The 16,331-nt window shown below is 45.0% G+C and overlaps 1 protein-coding gene across 1 annotated transcript in view; it reads right to left on the minus strand.

Moving 5' to 3' along the window:
• Positions 1-4,591: 4,591 nt before the first annotated feature.
• Positions 4,592-16,331, minus strand: part of VSX2 (visual system homeobox 2) — a gene marked incomplete at its 5' end in the record, with an annotated part of 31,856 nt that continues 20,116 nt past the window's right edge. Inside the window, 2 exons of the mRNA XM_083509346.1 lie at positions 4,592-7,060; positions 8,756-8,936. Of these exons, the coding sequence (XP_083365472.1) occupies positions 6,666-7,060; positions 8,756-8,936 (576 nt within the window). The 3' untranslated portion in view covers positions 4,592-6,665. The remainder of the gene's footprint in view (positions 7,061-8,755; positions 8,937-16,331) is intronic.

Below are 16,331 nucleotides of genomic sequence, written 5' to 3' on the forward strand. Positions count from 1 at the left end.
GGTAGCCAGATTCTGCGCCCAGATTTGTAGGCACAGATCATCCTCTAGAATAAAATAGCTTACTAGGGAAATGCTGAAGTCGCCCTTTGGGGCGCCTCAGGGTCAATTTTTTATGGTAGCCCAAACCTCAGTTGTACGGGTGTATGGATATATCTCAATTTTAACTCATGAGCTATTGCTGCAATCTGCTCCGACTGCATATTTTATCTTTATGAACGCTGTTTTTATTGTGTTATGTTATGTGAGCTGGTCTTTAACCATAATAAATTTTCTTATCTTATTGAATTTTTGTGTTTTTGCTCTGGAAGCCCTGACTCTTCACTTTCTATTCCAATCCCTCTGTGCTTAATTTAATGCTATTTTTAAAAACAAAAACAAGGTAATAAGTTTACATTATGGTTTTCAACATTCTCAGCCTTATAAGGATGTAAACTTAGTAGTTTCAAGCGTAAGACAAGGTGCCTTGCAGTCACATCCCAACTCCAGCATCTGCTGCCAGTTCCCAGATGGCCTTAGGCAGTTTCTTTTTTTCCACAGCTTTAATTTTTTCTGCAAGTGCCAAACCAGCTAAACCAGTTTCTCTCTGCTACTGTACCAGTCACATATGCTCTGCAACGTTTCAGCCCCTTCTTGCACCAGGACAAATCAAGGACAAATGAATAAACACTGGATAACATTTTACATCTAGCAGGTGCATTTTGGCACCTGTTGTGAACCACAAAAGAGCACCCCACCAGGGAAGAAGGAGCGACTGAAGATCGACATCAGGAACAAGGGGGTGGGAATAAAGATTTACTTCAGGATCTGCTGCCCCTATGGATCCTGCCACCTGAGGCAGTTGCCTCACTTTGCCTCATAGGCGGGCCAGTCCTTAGTAGATGTAAAAAGGGCGTTCATACCTTTAATCTCGATGCAAGAAACTGAGGTTTGGAAAGCAGGTTCTTCACAGGACTTGAGGGACAAGAGAAATTACTTCCGTTAAACATTTCTTTGTGGGGCACGAGATTTTGGCATCACACAGGGTGCCACTGTCCTTGGGGTTCAATTTTATCCCGCATGCTGTTTAACATCTACATGAAACCCCTGAATGGGGTCATCCAGAGTTTGGGAGTTCATTGTCAGCAGTTTGCTGATGACACGCAGCTCTGCTTTTCCTTTACATCTGCAGGTGTGGCTGCGGATATGCTGGATCGTTGTCATGCCTTGGTAATGGACTGGAGGAGAGTCAATAAACTGAAGCTCAACCCAGATAAGATTGAGGCACTGTTAGTGGGTGTTTCCCTAGACTGGATGGACAGGTTACCTGTTTTTGATGGGGTTAAATTCCCTCTGAAGGAGTGGGTATTCAGCTGGGGAAAATTTGTGGGTCTTGTGGTGTTTCTTGAGGCTCAGGTGGCCTCAGTGGCATGGAATGCCTTCCATCAGCTTCAGCTGGCGGCCCAGCATGTTATACTTGGAGCTACCTCTGGAAATATTTCAGAAAAACTTCAACTGCTCCAAATCCAGCAGCTGGGTTACTCACCTGCGCAAGACAGTTTAAGTATATAACTCCCATCTTGGCCTGATCGCACTGGCTGCCAATTAGTTACCAGGCCCCATTTAAAGTGCTGGCTTTGACCTATAAAGCCTTAAACAGCTCAGGACCACAATATCTCAATACCTCAAGGGTTGCCTCTCTCCATATGAACCAACCTGCACTCTGCAATTATCACCAGAGGCCCTTCTTCATGTGCCTCGTTCACAAGAGGTCCAGAGGGCAGCAACAAGAGAACAGGCCTTTTCTGTAGTGGCCCCCCGGGATGCTCAACTGGCAAAAACATTCCTCTTCTCCCAGACCTTTGGCTAATTAAACAATTTATTACCTTTTAAACTGGGAGTGTGTGTGTGTGTGTGTGTGATTATGTAAACCTCCCTGTGATCTTTAGATTAAGAGCAATGCAATAACAACAACAACAACAACAACAACAACAACAACAACAACAACAACAACAACAACAAAAATTCTGTTCTGCTAAAAGTTACCTCAAGTGGCTACAACAAAGCAGGCAATTCCAACTTTCCCACATAAACAACCCTTTTTTCATGCCATCCATCGCAGCGTTTGGTTGGAAACCCTTTGCGAACTCATGCAAGAGAAAGTGTTGCCCTCTGGTGGACACATGAAAGGAAGCTTTTTTGGTTTGGGGTTTACATTCCAAGAGGAGAAGCTGGCCTGGTGCTGCCATGAGCCTCTCTGAGGCAGCCTCCTGTCATACTGCCTCTGACAGTGGAGGTAAAACATAGCCTCATGCTGCAGTATATGGTAAAAAATGATATTGTGGCTAGCAGCTTTGATATTTTTATCACTTATTAAATGTGTATACCACCTTATAACCACAGGTCTGAGGGCGTTTACAACATAAAACCACAATATAAAACCACAAAATACATAATAAAAACAAAACCAGCCCAATAAATCCCCCTCCCCAACACATTTTCAAAGGGCGTTGGATGTCAGTCAGCCAGAGGCCTGGTTAAAGAGGAACATTTTTGCCTGGCACTTAAGGTGTATCATGAAGGCGCAAGGCGAACCTGGTCCATTTTGATATATAAATCTTATAAAAAGAAGGTGAATATTCTTCTAAATAAATGCAAGGCAGGAGACGTTAAAAAGAACACTTGATGCCAGGTCAGACATGCAGTTCAGATCAATAGTGAAGAGCAGAAGGTTAATTGGTGCTGTCTTCATTCTTTCTTGTACTTTATTTGGCTCTTACTTACCTGAATTTGCACTTCTAACCAATCTTTGATTTATAATTATAATGTTAATCTGTTTGCATATATGTTTGACTGTTATATGCACATAAGTTAAAATAAGGAGACGAAAGATGGAGGGGTTAGAATGGAGTAGTTCAGGAACCGGAAAGTCTGTTGCTCAGATTTTGTTTCTTCAATTAATCACTCAAAAAGATGCCTTTATTAAGCTACCCTCTTTCCAGCCCTTGGTCCTTTTCCTTTGCAATAGGAAAATAATCATTCAGACCCAGATTAGAGAGATGTTACGAGGATTACTGAGATAATGTATTTGACCACTTCCGAATGTTCAAGGTGCTAAGCATTGGAGTGAGAATACTCCGGTGGGATGTCAAGTGAAGAAGCAATCTGTCCCCTTAGCCTTTGTCTCGGGGTTGCATTTATAATATTTTATTTATTTATTGAATGTATAGCCCCCACTTCCTCCCCTACGGGGTCATGGGCAACATAATGGGCAGTCTACCTGTTGAGTGCAGTCTGAGACCAGAAAAAGCTATCAGTTCAGCAGTTTAAGTGTAAACATAAGTTGCTGTGATTTTTAGTTGCAGTTGTCTGAACAGAAAGAATCCTTGGGTACAGTTGATCCTTGGAGATCGGATGCAGGATTAGTAGTTATGCTGCCTGGTTTAGGGATCTAGTTGTTCCTAATATACCCTGCTTCATATATTTGTAAATAACATGTAAGATCTCATATATTTTCAGTGCTTACCAACTCTTTCATTCCAAGGAAACTGAGTCATGTAATGCTGCTTCTTGATTTATTGTGGTTCTAGTACAGGGCATAACAATATTTTTAGGAGGAGGTATACCCAAGTTAGGCAGGATTCATAGCTCTCCGTAGTCTGAGTACTTGTCCCAATACATCACTAGGCAAAGGATACTTCAAATAATTGTGTTCAGTTGTTTGGTCTTTGTTAATTCTCTGTATCTCCACTGTCACAGCCCACAAGGAATAGAACTAACAATGGTCCGTAGCCTATTATGCTTAGTTTACTACAGAGCTATATGAATATTGTTTATGTCTTCCACATTGTTGATACTAATGAAAGGAGGTCACTCAGTAGCACAAAATATGTACATGAAGTAAATGTGAAGGGTAACTATGAGTTTGACCAAACTGCAGGAGGCAGTGGAAGACAGGAGTGCCTGGCGTGCTCTGGTCCATGAGGTCACGAAGAGTCGGACAGGACTAAACGACTAAACAACAACAACTATGGGGTTCTGGCACAAAATACCTTTGTGTTTTTATATTTATTATATTTCTCTGCTTGTCTTTCCAGTTTTCCCTGCCATGTTTGCAAGCAGCCCCGCATCAGAATATCTAGTCTCTAAACAGTTTGCAATTGTGTATGTTTGCCAATAGAGTTTGGACATCCATTTTACATGCAGACCCCTTAAGGTAAAAGGTTAAGGTAAAGGACCCCTGGATGGTTAAGTCCAGTCAAAGGCAACCCTGGAGTTGCGGCGTTCATCTCCGGTTTCAGGCTGAGGGAGCCAGCGTTTCGGGTCATGTGGCCAGCATGACTAAACCACTTTTGGTGCAACAAGACACTGTGATGAGTGCCACAGCACATGGAAATGCCATTTACTATCCTGCCATAGTGGTACCTATTTATCTACTTGCACCGGCGTGCTTTCAAACTGCTAGGTTGGCAGAAGCTGGGACAGAGCAATGGGAGCTCACTCCATCGTGGGGATTTGAACTGCCAACCTTCCAATCGGCAAGCCCAAGAGGCTCAGTGGTGTAGACCACAGTGCCACCCGCAGACCCCTCAGGACATGTGCACAACAACATTAGTTTTGCTCATCTTTAGTTGTGTTTTATTCTGATTTATATCTTTACAGAAAATGGCACAAAAAAATCACAGGTTTCAAATGACTAGTTGTTACAACTTTGTATCTTAAACACCTCAAATACCAACTTTTCTCACCATATATACATTATTTACATACTGAGTGCTATAATCTAAGACGCCAAAGAACTGGGACATAGGCAGAATGGGGTTATGTAGGGAGGAAAGATCAATCATAACCAAAACAACTTCAGGTAAAAACAGCTCTTGCTGGAAACAAGGACAGGGAAAGGGAACGTGACACTTGCTGTCCAGGGGCCTTCACAGAAAAAAGGATAGGAGAGCAATGTTGTCATGGAATTGAGGCAATTTCTTATGGCATTGTGTACATGACTTCATCTCAGTGTCTGAGTCAATTGCCTATGAAGGTAACGGGATATGTGAATTTTCTTTTTTGGGGACACCAAGATGTCCATTAGTGCTTTATTTCATGCTACTTACATCGGACAAATTGTTCAGCTAATATTTTCGCTGCACATGAGTAGAACTGGGGAAGTGCACCCAAGCAGTCTGCCTCAGATAGGCTATTTCACACATCATTTGATGACTGCAGCATCAAGCAACGATGTGCAAGTATGAATGAACGATCACCAATAAAGTCAGTTCTCACTTTCATCTGAGAGCCAAGCGCTGACCTAAGCACATCTCTCGGACTCTTAGTATTCTAAAACGCAGGTGAAAAACTTACCGGTAATGTCCCTCCCCTATCAATTTGGCTACTGGTAGGATGGCTGTGATTCTCCATTTATTATTGACTTCTATTGGAGAAACATGAACCAACTGTTTAGACTCCAGCCCTGACTTAAACTGAGCCAAGGTTCACAAGGGCAAAGCCCTGGCTGATATTAAATGCTACATGTAACTCCTAGAATATGTTGTGACATGAGTGTATTCAGAGTGCATTTTTCTCACGATCACCTAACCCTATCAGATCTTACATCCCAAATTGGAACGAGGAGGCAAGGCTTCCACCTCAGACAATATAAAATACCCGAGCAACCATAGTATACTTCTCTTTTCAGTAATTAATTGCTCCTTTTCCATTTCAGAACAAATGAGGCCTCCTTTAGGAAAGACTTTTATGGAAGAGTCAAACGACTGTAAGAATCAACTCAATGCCATAGGTAATAGTTTTAACAGAATTTTCCTTGAACAATCTGGGCTAAAACGGAAAACGGCATAGCCACCTGAGGAGAGGAGGTCAGGATTCTGGAATGTAGCAGTCTGGGTGCCATAAACAAGTCACAACAGGGGTGTATATTCTCCACGGAAAATTCACATTGCACTGGAAGGGTGCCTGGGCCTCTTTAATCAACAACCATGTTGATACCGCAGTGAGAAAGAGACTTGATCTGAGGTAGGGTTGCCACCTGGCCAGTTTTAAATTCGGCCTGACTTTTGGAGAAAAGAGTGGCTGGCTTTCTTTTTTTAAAAAACAAAACTTGGCCTCAATGCTAAGCAATGGGCAGTTCAATACATGTATACATTAACATATATAAAGAAAAGGTAATTCTTCTTCTGAAAAAGCTAACAACCTGACTGAGACAAGGAGAAAGAGACTGCCTGTGGTATACGGTGAAATGACAGAAAGGCTTCTTTTTAAGATGAGGATGAGAATGGGACAACAGAGATTGAATAAGGGGGAAAGCGGGAAAAGACCCAACGTTGGTTTAATGGCTGGTGTTGAGGAAAAAAATCCTAGCTTGATTTACCTCTCCGACTAAGACGGTACATGATTCCCACCTCCCTTTTCCTTGAAATGTGGGGACGTAGAGCGAGAGTGCTCCTGAGGACAGGGACTGCTGGGGCAATATGCTCCCGAGGGAAACCAGTCTCTATAGACACACCTGACGGAACGTGGCCTTAGCCGTGGCTTCCTGGAATGTACAGAGACCAAGTGGGGCCTACCTCCATGTGTGTAGGGGCTACAGAAGGGGCCCTGTTAGTCTGAGAGGAGGTTGTAGCTCCTAGAGGAGTCAATCTTAGAAGGGATGGCTGATTCCTATGATCCCCTTCCTTCTAAACCAGCTTATCTTCCTCTTGTGATAAATCTGACTTTTCCATTTGCCGTTCATCCTCTGCTGTGGCTGCCTCTTCCTCTTTCTCTGGCTTCCTGACTGACGTAGGAGGTTCTCCAGGGATGGTCCCCAGGACTTTGGTGCTGTGCTCCTGAGCTTTGGCCCTGAGGGCAGCAATGCTGTTCTCTCTCAGTTCCTCCTGGGAAATGGTGGTTTTGGAGTCAGGGCCCCTTTCTTCCTTGTCACTCTTGTCAAGCTTGGGCAGAGCCTGGCGTTCCACCTCTGGCTTCCTTCCTGCCTCAGCCGCTGCTTCCAGAGATTTTTTGTGCATCCCTAAAAAGAATTGTTGGTATTCGGGTTTAGAAAAGCGCCTGGGCATGGGAAAGCCATCTTGAACTGAAAACAGTAAAGATAAAGAGAGGCCAGAATTAAGGAAAAGCAGAAAGCCTTGCTTCAAACAGCAGTCACACAGAGAGCTCAACGCTCTGGGCCCTGCATGAGGGGGACCTCAGGCCAGTTCTCTGGCAGAGACAGGCCAAAACTAGGGAAGAAACTGGGGCCAGTGCTGCAATGAGGCATGACTACACCTGAGTCGTAACCATAATGCCAAGTCTGTGCATTTTCAATGGGATGGGGCATCCTGTTTGGGACGAGTTGTCCACAAGCAGGGACAGCAGTAGAGTTGGGAAGGGAAGTTGCACTTATTGAGAAATGCACAAAATGCTGTTAATACAGAAGACACATTCTAGGATATCAAAGTGGCAGGAGCTGTCCACTCCAGCCTAGCGGGTGGGCGAGGAAGAACCCAGAGATACAGGGCCACCTAACTCTATTGGACTGGGTAATTCTCCGCTAACAGAGATAAACTGGTGGCAATGTGCTTCTCGCAATAACTCTGTATGTGAAGAAGGCCCTGGTGGGGGGACTCTGGTTATGCTATCGCCTACAGGGCTGAGAAGTACGCTACTGATTTCTTCTCACACATCCTTTGCAGCCCTTTCCACACACCCCCCCTCTCTTTCCACTCTGGGTTTCACATAGTAGCCAGAAGTACGAAGCAGCATATTTGTAAGAAACCATAAGTTAACTTTATTTGTAGCATTAGTTTGAAAAAGCAGAAGAGAAGAGCCAAGCAAGGAACAGGAGTGCAAGAGGAAATTTGCTAAACCCACTGTGAGGGCTACTAGTTTAGATAGTTTCCAAAACATATTAGACAAATATCAAGGACATCTTCAAATGCATTTTATCTCTGAATATCATAAACTAGGCAGCGAGAAGGGCTATTTACTTCAAGGCCTGTTTGCAAACTTCCTAGAAGCAACAACTAGAGGACAGAATTTTTAGACTAGAAGCGTTTTTGGTCTGTTCCAGCAGAGCTCTTAATATCTTCATATATACAACCCCTTTGCTCTATTTATTATTGTATGATCTGCTATAGGCAACTGCCCACTATGCTTCCTCTTTATGCATCTGATAGAACAGACTCTTGCATATGAAGACTCATGCCACAATAAAGTTGTGGGGGCTTTGTTTAAGGAACCACAACCATTATCAAAAGTCTACATCCTCAGCCAGCAGCCAGCATGAACATCTGGGAGAGGCATGAAAACTCCTGATACACCACAGCATGGACAAGGAGAAACCACAAAATAGCTGTTGGAGTGCGGCATAAGCACCAGGCCTAAGAATAAGGGGTTTGAAGTCCATAAAGTATAATAGCGTAATTTCCCCTTGGAAATAATGCACTATTGGTAATCATACCTTAGACCCTGGGGATCAAATCCCTAGATGACCAAATTTTAGCCAAGAGGTTGGGGAACTTGTGGTTTCCAGATGTTGTTCGACTCTTAACTCTCATCAGCTCCAGCCAGCATGGCCCATGGTCAGGAATTATAAGAGCTGCAGTCCAGCAACATCTGGCGGGCAACAAGTCCTCCATCTCTGTATTAGACAAACTTGATACTTGTAACAGTAATCTCTCTGTTTACCTATACACTTCCCTGGTCCAACTGCTTTATTGCCTTCATCACTGACAGGACCCTACCAGAAATGCTAGACAAAATAGGTCCATTCCCAAGGTTAATCTCTTACCCAACAGCCAAGGAGCGCAGGATTCCATTATGCCATCCTTGGCCGATTTGAGGATGGATTCTGGCAGTGGGATGGAGTGACGTACCATTGCACCATACAGCCCATATTCTGCCATTACGCTGCTTCTGCCCCAGCATTTCTCCCTCTTCCGCCATTTGGCCCTTCGGTTCTGAAACCAAACCTGCAAAGAGGAGAATTTTTAGGTTAAAAAAGTTTTATCGTTTTCAGGTCAACAACTTTGGTTGTCCCTTCAGTCGTCCCTCACAGCCCTTCACTTCATCAAATCTGGCCCTCTTTGAAAAAAGTTTGGACACCATTCTTTTAAGTGTGAGGTTGTTGTTTTTTAGAACTACCCATTAAATACCACAAAACCATAATGTTTATTTCGAATCAGGAGTATACAATGGAAAAAATTAATTAGGGAGGAAAACACGTTGCTAAAATGCCAGTGGCCATAAAGCCTTTTTCTTTTGTACATTATCATAATAGTGCTGTTTCATTTACGCAGTACTTTGCAAATATTTTAGTACTGTTTTGAACAATCCACTAGAAAAGTGATGTAGGGGTAATTAAAAGACCAATTAAAATGTTAACTGTTTTATAAAATTGTGTCCACCACAAAGGTATGCTGAGCTATGATAGGGTTTTACCTTCCCACACCAAGCAGGCAATTAACGCTACTCTTCCATCTTAGAAAAAGGAAAAGATGGAAGAGCAACACTAATGGTATCTATATCTTTGGAGAATGCATTGCTCTTCTGCACACAGATTGTCTGCAATAATAAAACAAATGGAAGATGCTCTGGGGGAAATGCAGGAGGTTTACAAATTGTGGACAACATCACAGAGACACATCCAAGTTGTAAAATTTGAGTGAACAAGGTGAGGCAATTTTACCCTTACAAAAAAAACACACCTAGTATGGAAGCAGCCCGAGTACCATATTTTTCTGTGTATAAGACTATGTTTTTCGCAGCTGCTTCTTTTGTCCAAAATAGGGGATTGTCTTATACACGGGGGTCATCTTATACACGGATAAACACAGTATAACTGTGCCACTCAAAAAATCAGAGACCAAGCTAAGAGCAACCTTATACAATGTTAGGAAACCTGAGTTATTACATATAAAAGCCCTGTGTCTTAATTACACATTTAAGCATGACCAAGAGATTGGCAGACTTGCATGAATAACTAGAGGCCTGTCTGCTTCCTCAGACCTGCCCCTCCTGTATTCTCTCCTGACTCTCCACTCACTACTTGCTGTCTTGTATTGCAGATGCCCCCATTGCAACCAATGGAAACAAAGTAAGAGTGAAGGAGTTGCAACAAACATGCCAAAGTTAAGCCAAGACACAAATCAGCTGAGCTGCTGCTGGCATTGCAAGGACAGAGGTGGTGCGTGTGGGTAAAACTCCTTTAACCTGCTGTTGCTCTGGCAGTAACAGGCACCTTTTGCCTGCTAGGCCTGTCACCCCGACCCTCAAGATCAGCTAATCCGGCTAGTATAAAATGTCAGGCCTAAACTGGGCCATGATGAGGACAACTTTCCTATTGGTACAACTAACTAACTATTCTCACATCAGGAACATGTGCCAGGAAGAGGAGTCTTCTTCAGTGGCAGACTTTGGGCTTTAAAGCAGCACCTTGGATTCAGCTATACAGCAGCAGATATGACGTTTTAAGTGCGTTATTATACAAATGTGACACTAATGGCAAATATATATATAATAGAGAGCCTGGTGTGCTCTCGTCCATGGGGTCACGAAGAGTCGGACACGACTAAACAACTAAACAACAACAACAACAAATATATATAATAAAAGCATTTTCACAACTTTTTTTTGTATGTGTGTAGATTTCACCCTTGAGCAATGCCAAAATTTGGCATATACCCCTGCCTCTCACCTTCTGTTGTTTGTCATTGTCGCGGCACCCTCTTGGCTCAGCAGCCAGTGCAGGCGAACTGGTCGCACTCCCCTAAATCCCCCTCTGTCCTCACCATAAGATTAACCCTGCTGGATCAAACCAACAAAGGCCCATGTAGTATCCTGCTTCCTACAGTGGCCAACCTGATGCCTCTTGAGAAGTCTATAAGCAGGACCTGAGGATAGTATTCTCTTCCTACTCACTGTGAAATACATTACTAGTATTCAGAGGCATGGCATCTCTGATCCTAGAGGTAATACAGTGGTACCTCTGGTTATGTACTTAATTCGTTCTGGAGGTCTGTTCTTAACCTGAAACTGTTCTTAACCTGAAGCACCACTTTAGCTAATGGGGCCTCCTGCTGCCGCCACGCCACCGGAGCACGATTTCTGTTCTCATCCTGAAGCAAAGTTCTTAACTTGAAGCACCATTTCTGGGTTAGTGGAGTCTGTAAGCTGAAGCATATGTAACCTGAAGTGTATGTAACCCGAGGTAGCACTGTATATAGACATCTTTACTATTGGCCACTGATAGCCTCATGTGGTTGTACACCATGTAGGTTTGTGCCCATTTGGCTATTAATGGATGTAACCAGCAGAACAAGAAGGGGGCATGTTCCCCTTTCCCCAGCCCAGAGCATGCATGCGCACACACAAAATAGCCCAGTTTGCACACAGGAAGCAAAGTATGAACACATGAATGTGCAATTGCATGGAGTGAAAATTGGGGCCACTTTGTTCCCCGCCACCTGGCCATGCTGCTGCTGCGCACTACCTGAATGCTAAATCATAGTTTGACTTAGCATTACTTATGAACCAGGTCTTGTGGTTGCCTTCCAGAGACAAACCATGAGCAGTAAATTAAGAACAAACCTTAGTTACAGCTTGTTGTTTTTTTTGGAGGGAGCAAAACCACAGACCTGGATTTGGGCATAATGATAAACCAAACAGCAGGACCAGAAGAGGAGTGGTTTTATCTCTGGGCACCAGACCAACGTCTTCCCAGAGCCATTTCACAAACCCAATGTTAAGAGGTAGGGGCAAGGCTCCTTACTTCCACTGTGTCGTTGAACATAATCACATATTTTCTGCGATAGAAGGGAATGGAAGAAAGTAAAAGTGGCACAAGGGGACATCGTTTGAGTGGGGAGGTCAATGTGCCTGCTACAACAAACACTGGACTGCCCAGGCAGATGATCACAACGCACCTCTGTGACCCTGCACACAGGGATATGTGTTCTCCCTAGGAACCCCCGTTTGCTGTACTCCATGGGTCATCCTCAACCTCATACAAAGTCTCAGAACTGCTCCCCAAATTAGAGAGAACGGGCCCAGAGATACTTCTACCCGCTGCTTCCCACGATACCCTTCAGTTCAACTCATAGGCGCCCATGCTGTGACATTGCCTGATGGCACTGTCTTTGCCACTAACTACTGCCTAGTAAGGGACACGGGTGGCACTGTGGGTTAAACCACAGAGCCTAGGACTTGCTGATCAGAAGGTTGGCGGTTCGAATCCCCACGACGGGGTGAGCTCCCGTTGCTTGGTCCCTGCTCCTGCCAACCTAGCAGTTCAAAAGCACGTCAAAGTGCAAGTAGATAAATAGGTACTGCTCCGGCCCGAAGGTAAACAGCGTTTCCGTGCGCTGCTCTGGTTCCTCAGAAGCGGCTTAGTCATGCTGGCCACATGACCTGGAAGCTGTACGCCGGCTCCCTCGGCCAATAAAGCGAGATGAGCGCCGCAACCCCAGAGTCGGCCACGACTGGACCTAATGGTCCCCTTACCTTTACTGCCTCGTAAATTATAGTGATCACTTGACGCTACGGTCCTGGGGTCAGTTAGCATTCATTCCAATGCCCCCCCCCAAACACCCACCCACTCCCAAACATCACCCCAGGCCCAGGCAGAGATTGGGTGAGGCAGCACATCTCAACCCTTTTTCTCCTTCTGGCTGGGCCTGCGCTTTCACTTTTTCTCGGCAGTGGCAGAAACCAGTGCCTGATGGCTCCGGAGCAGGGCTGTAATTGATTCCCCATTATTCTCTTTCTGTGATATTGGCTTTTCACTGTCGTGCCTGGGGTTTTCATTATTTAAGGGGCACCACTGGAGAGAGAGAGAGAGAGAGAGAGAGAGAGAGAGAGAGAGAGGGCCTCCTTTGGCCTTTAGTACGTCTTGTCTAAGCCGGAGCGCGCTATAGAGAGACTAATGGGCGTAGCCCGCCTTGAATTCCCAGTCCGAGGCGCACAAGCAGGCCCGAAATTGGCAGCCGAGAGTGTCTCCTCGCCGCGGCGTGACCCGTGAGGCTGGTGGCAGAAATCTATTAGCGCTTGCTTGCTTGCTCGCCTCTCCCATTTCTCATTCCTCTTCTCTTCCCCTCCTTTCCCGCCACAGAGAGAGAGAGAAGCATCAGCTTCGAGATGAAAAATTGCTCGCGGTCTATTCAGGAGGAGGCAAAGGAAGAGTCAGCCCCAGGGGCAGCCCGGGCCTGATTGAAAAATAAGTTAATTTCAGTTTGAATCGATGGGCCTCAGGCACTGAAATATCACGGGAAATTAAAGCGGCTGCTCCCCGGGGATCGGCGCCATTGACCCGCGCTAATTAATGCCGTGGCGGTGAAGTTCCCGCTCGCTTCTCCACGGCGCAGGCGCCCCCTCCCTGCAGTGACACAGCCCCGCGCGCCCTCACGCCACCAGCTTTTTCTCATTTAACTAATTAGGCTGGAAAATTGGGTGTTAATTTGTTTAGGAATCTCTCTCTCTCTTTTTTTTTTTTTACTCTCCCCCCCCTCCCCAATAGCTCTTCTTTTCTCTCTTTCCCTTGCCTCCCTCCCCTTTCCCTTTCCAGGGAAAGCAGACTCTGCCCCCGGCGGAATGGAAATGAATGGAGGATGGGGGGGGGGCTCGCTGGCAGATGGATGCTCGGGGGTCACTCCGCAATCTTCTCCGACTTGATTGCTTGATTAGGTCGTTAGCACATTAAAAAAAAAATTGCTCGCCGTCTGGCGCTGGCCTGATGAGTGGGACGAGGCGGGAATCGCCTGGGTAATTTATCTTTTTATACGGCAAAGAATTTGATTTCAATCTGCAGATATATGGAGGCGCCTTTTGACACCTGTTTAACATTATAGAGCTGACAGCTTAACCCTCTGATGACTCCGCTGGGCGGACAGCAGAAACCAGCCAGAACAGAGCAGCGGTGGACTCCTCTCCACTACCATTCATATTGGGACCAGTTTTATTTATTATTATTTTTTGTGGGGAGGGGGGGGTTGGCTCCAGAAGATCCCCTGTCAGGAAGGGGATGGTGCCAGAGGAGCTTTATAAGCGGAGAGGTGGGGAGCTGCGTGACGGTTGCTGCCAACAAATACCTCCCCCCTCCTCCATTGGTGGACCCCCTATGATTAGTTGCAGAAAAGACATTTTTCATATACAAATTTTAACTGCATCGTAAACTGGGAATTAATAAGGCTGCAGTCCTAAGCACGTTTTGTACTTGGGAGTTAAAACCCCCATCAAATCCAAAACTCCTCCTCCTCCTCCTCCTCCTCCTCTTCTTCTTCATCCCACACCCAGTATTTTTTTTCCATGTAATGCTTTCTCGCCCGTAGCAATGCCGTTGTGCTCTGGAGTCTGGACCTGCTTTAGGTTAATATAGGACAAGCACGATGCGATCCATAAGTAACTCCCGCTGAATTCAATGGGACTTTCTCCCTAATACTTATGAAACCAGCCTTAGAAACCAGTGGACTTCACAAGTAGTCGAGGAAGCAGTCACTTGGGGTACAGCTATTTAAAGGATGCCGATGGAGAGGTGAACCCCAGGATACTTGGGTGCAACTCTTAGATCATGCGCAGAGGCAGCTTGAACTTGGAGGTGGCCGTGGAGGAAAAACTTTATTAATCAACCGGCAATTTGCTGCCCGTTAATAACATCCAAAAATGTGCCAGCAGAGAGGTGAATGCCTCATTCAGTCTAATGGTGGGGTGCCCTCCTCCTGTGTGAGGTGGGAAACTGACAGGGGTTTGCCGTGGTGGATCTGTTTTATAAAGTGGAGCCTCTCTGGTGTGGAGGAAGGTGTCAGTTATTCAAAGCTTCTCTGATCTATGCCGTTGGACAGAGGGCTGGTGCTTGCTTTTAGGGATTGCTGCTGCAGCAGTTTTATTTTTTTGTTTCGTCTTTGGAAAGGCGGCATATCCATTAAAGTCTAATCGAACTGGTAAGGCTTTCTAGGAAGGTTTAAGCAGCCATCAAAGGAAATGCTGGAGAGGATATAGGATCTCGGGCAACCGTTTTTCAGAGAGTTGAAACTGGTTTGAAACATACTTCTTTTGCTCCGTTCTCACCTCTTGTCAAACAGGTTTTGCAGGTTTGGGGAACAATACAAAACCCTCCAAAATGGGTTTGGCAGAGGCAAAAGTGGACATGCACGTTGTTGTTGTTGTTGTTGTTGTTGTTGTTGTTGTTGTAGCATCTCTCTACATTGCACTTTACAAAGAACTGGTATAACAGATCCCTACATCAAGGGGCTTACAATCTAAAGTAGGCACAGGAAAATAACAGAGGAAGTGGGAAATGGAGGCATGGGTAGAATACTGTGATTACAGTACTTCAATTACACTTACTTTGGCTTAATTATAATAGCAGTCAGAGGAATGCTGCAAAGGAGGCATACACACTTTGAGCAGTGCCCCTCTTTCAAACTGCCATTGGGGAGGGGGGAGAGAAGGGGAGTGATCTGTCTTCAGCCCTACCTAGTCTTGTCTGCCCATTTCATTCTCCTCTTTCACGCTCAGAGAATATTTTCACTCCTAGGTACTAACACAGCAATATTATCGTTTATCAGGAGGTAATGTACCAGTGTCTGCTTATAAATCCATGGTAGTAAATCAGTTGCCTGCCAAGTGGTGAAGATTTTTTTTAGAATCATATATCTGCACTTAGCCAAAAATCTAGAAAATCAGGGAACATCCACTTTACAGGTTGGCAAGATGTTGCTGTGTTAGTTAAGCATCTTATCAAGGGGTTACATGCATAACTAAATTTTCAGTTAGCAAATGTCATTTGCAGCCTTGTACACAGAGTTTAGGGGCATGCACAGTATGAGGGAAGTCTGAGTATGTAAGATGGCTTCCATAAGCACAGCCACAGTACAGATGTTCATCTGGGGGGTGCATTTGCACCCAAATTTTGATGCCTTCCACTGAATTGGCTGGATGTGTCTTTGGGGGTGCAGTTGGGAATGCCTATCCAACACCACAAGTTGCTGCATGTGACTAGAGAGCGATTGTAGTCATGAGGCCTTAAACTCCACCTCTTTTGTTGACCACCAACATTACGCTTTCCATGGGCTTTGAAGACACTCGAACTCAGGATGCAAGGGAGAAACGTGCTAGGAGAAGGCACACTTGGCAAATCCACACTGTGATCAGCTCCCACCCGGCAACCAATGTCCCCACTGTGGAAGGACATGTGGATCCAGAATTGGCCTCCACAGTCACTTACAGACTCATTGTTAAAACCGTGTTTATGGAAGACAATCTTACTCGGCTACGAGTGATCACCAAAGAAGAAGAAGAAACTCCATTAAATCTCTACAGTACAATGGGAATGTGTGTTCAAAGTTAATGTAGAATAGATATGCATTTCTGAA

The sequence above is a fragment of the Podarcis liolepis genome (assembly GCF_965112155.1).
Source record: "Podarcis liolepis genome assembly, chromosome: 1".
Taxonomy (NCBI): domain Eukaryota; kingdom Metazoa; phylum Chordata; class Lepidosauria; order Squamata; family Lacertidae; genus Podarcis; species Podarcis liolepis.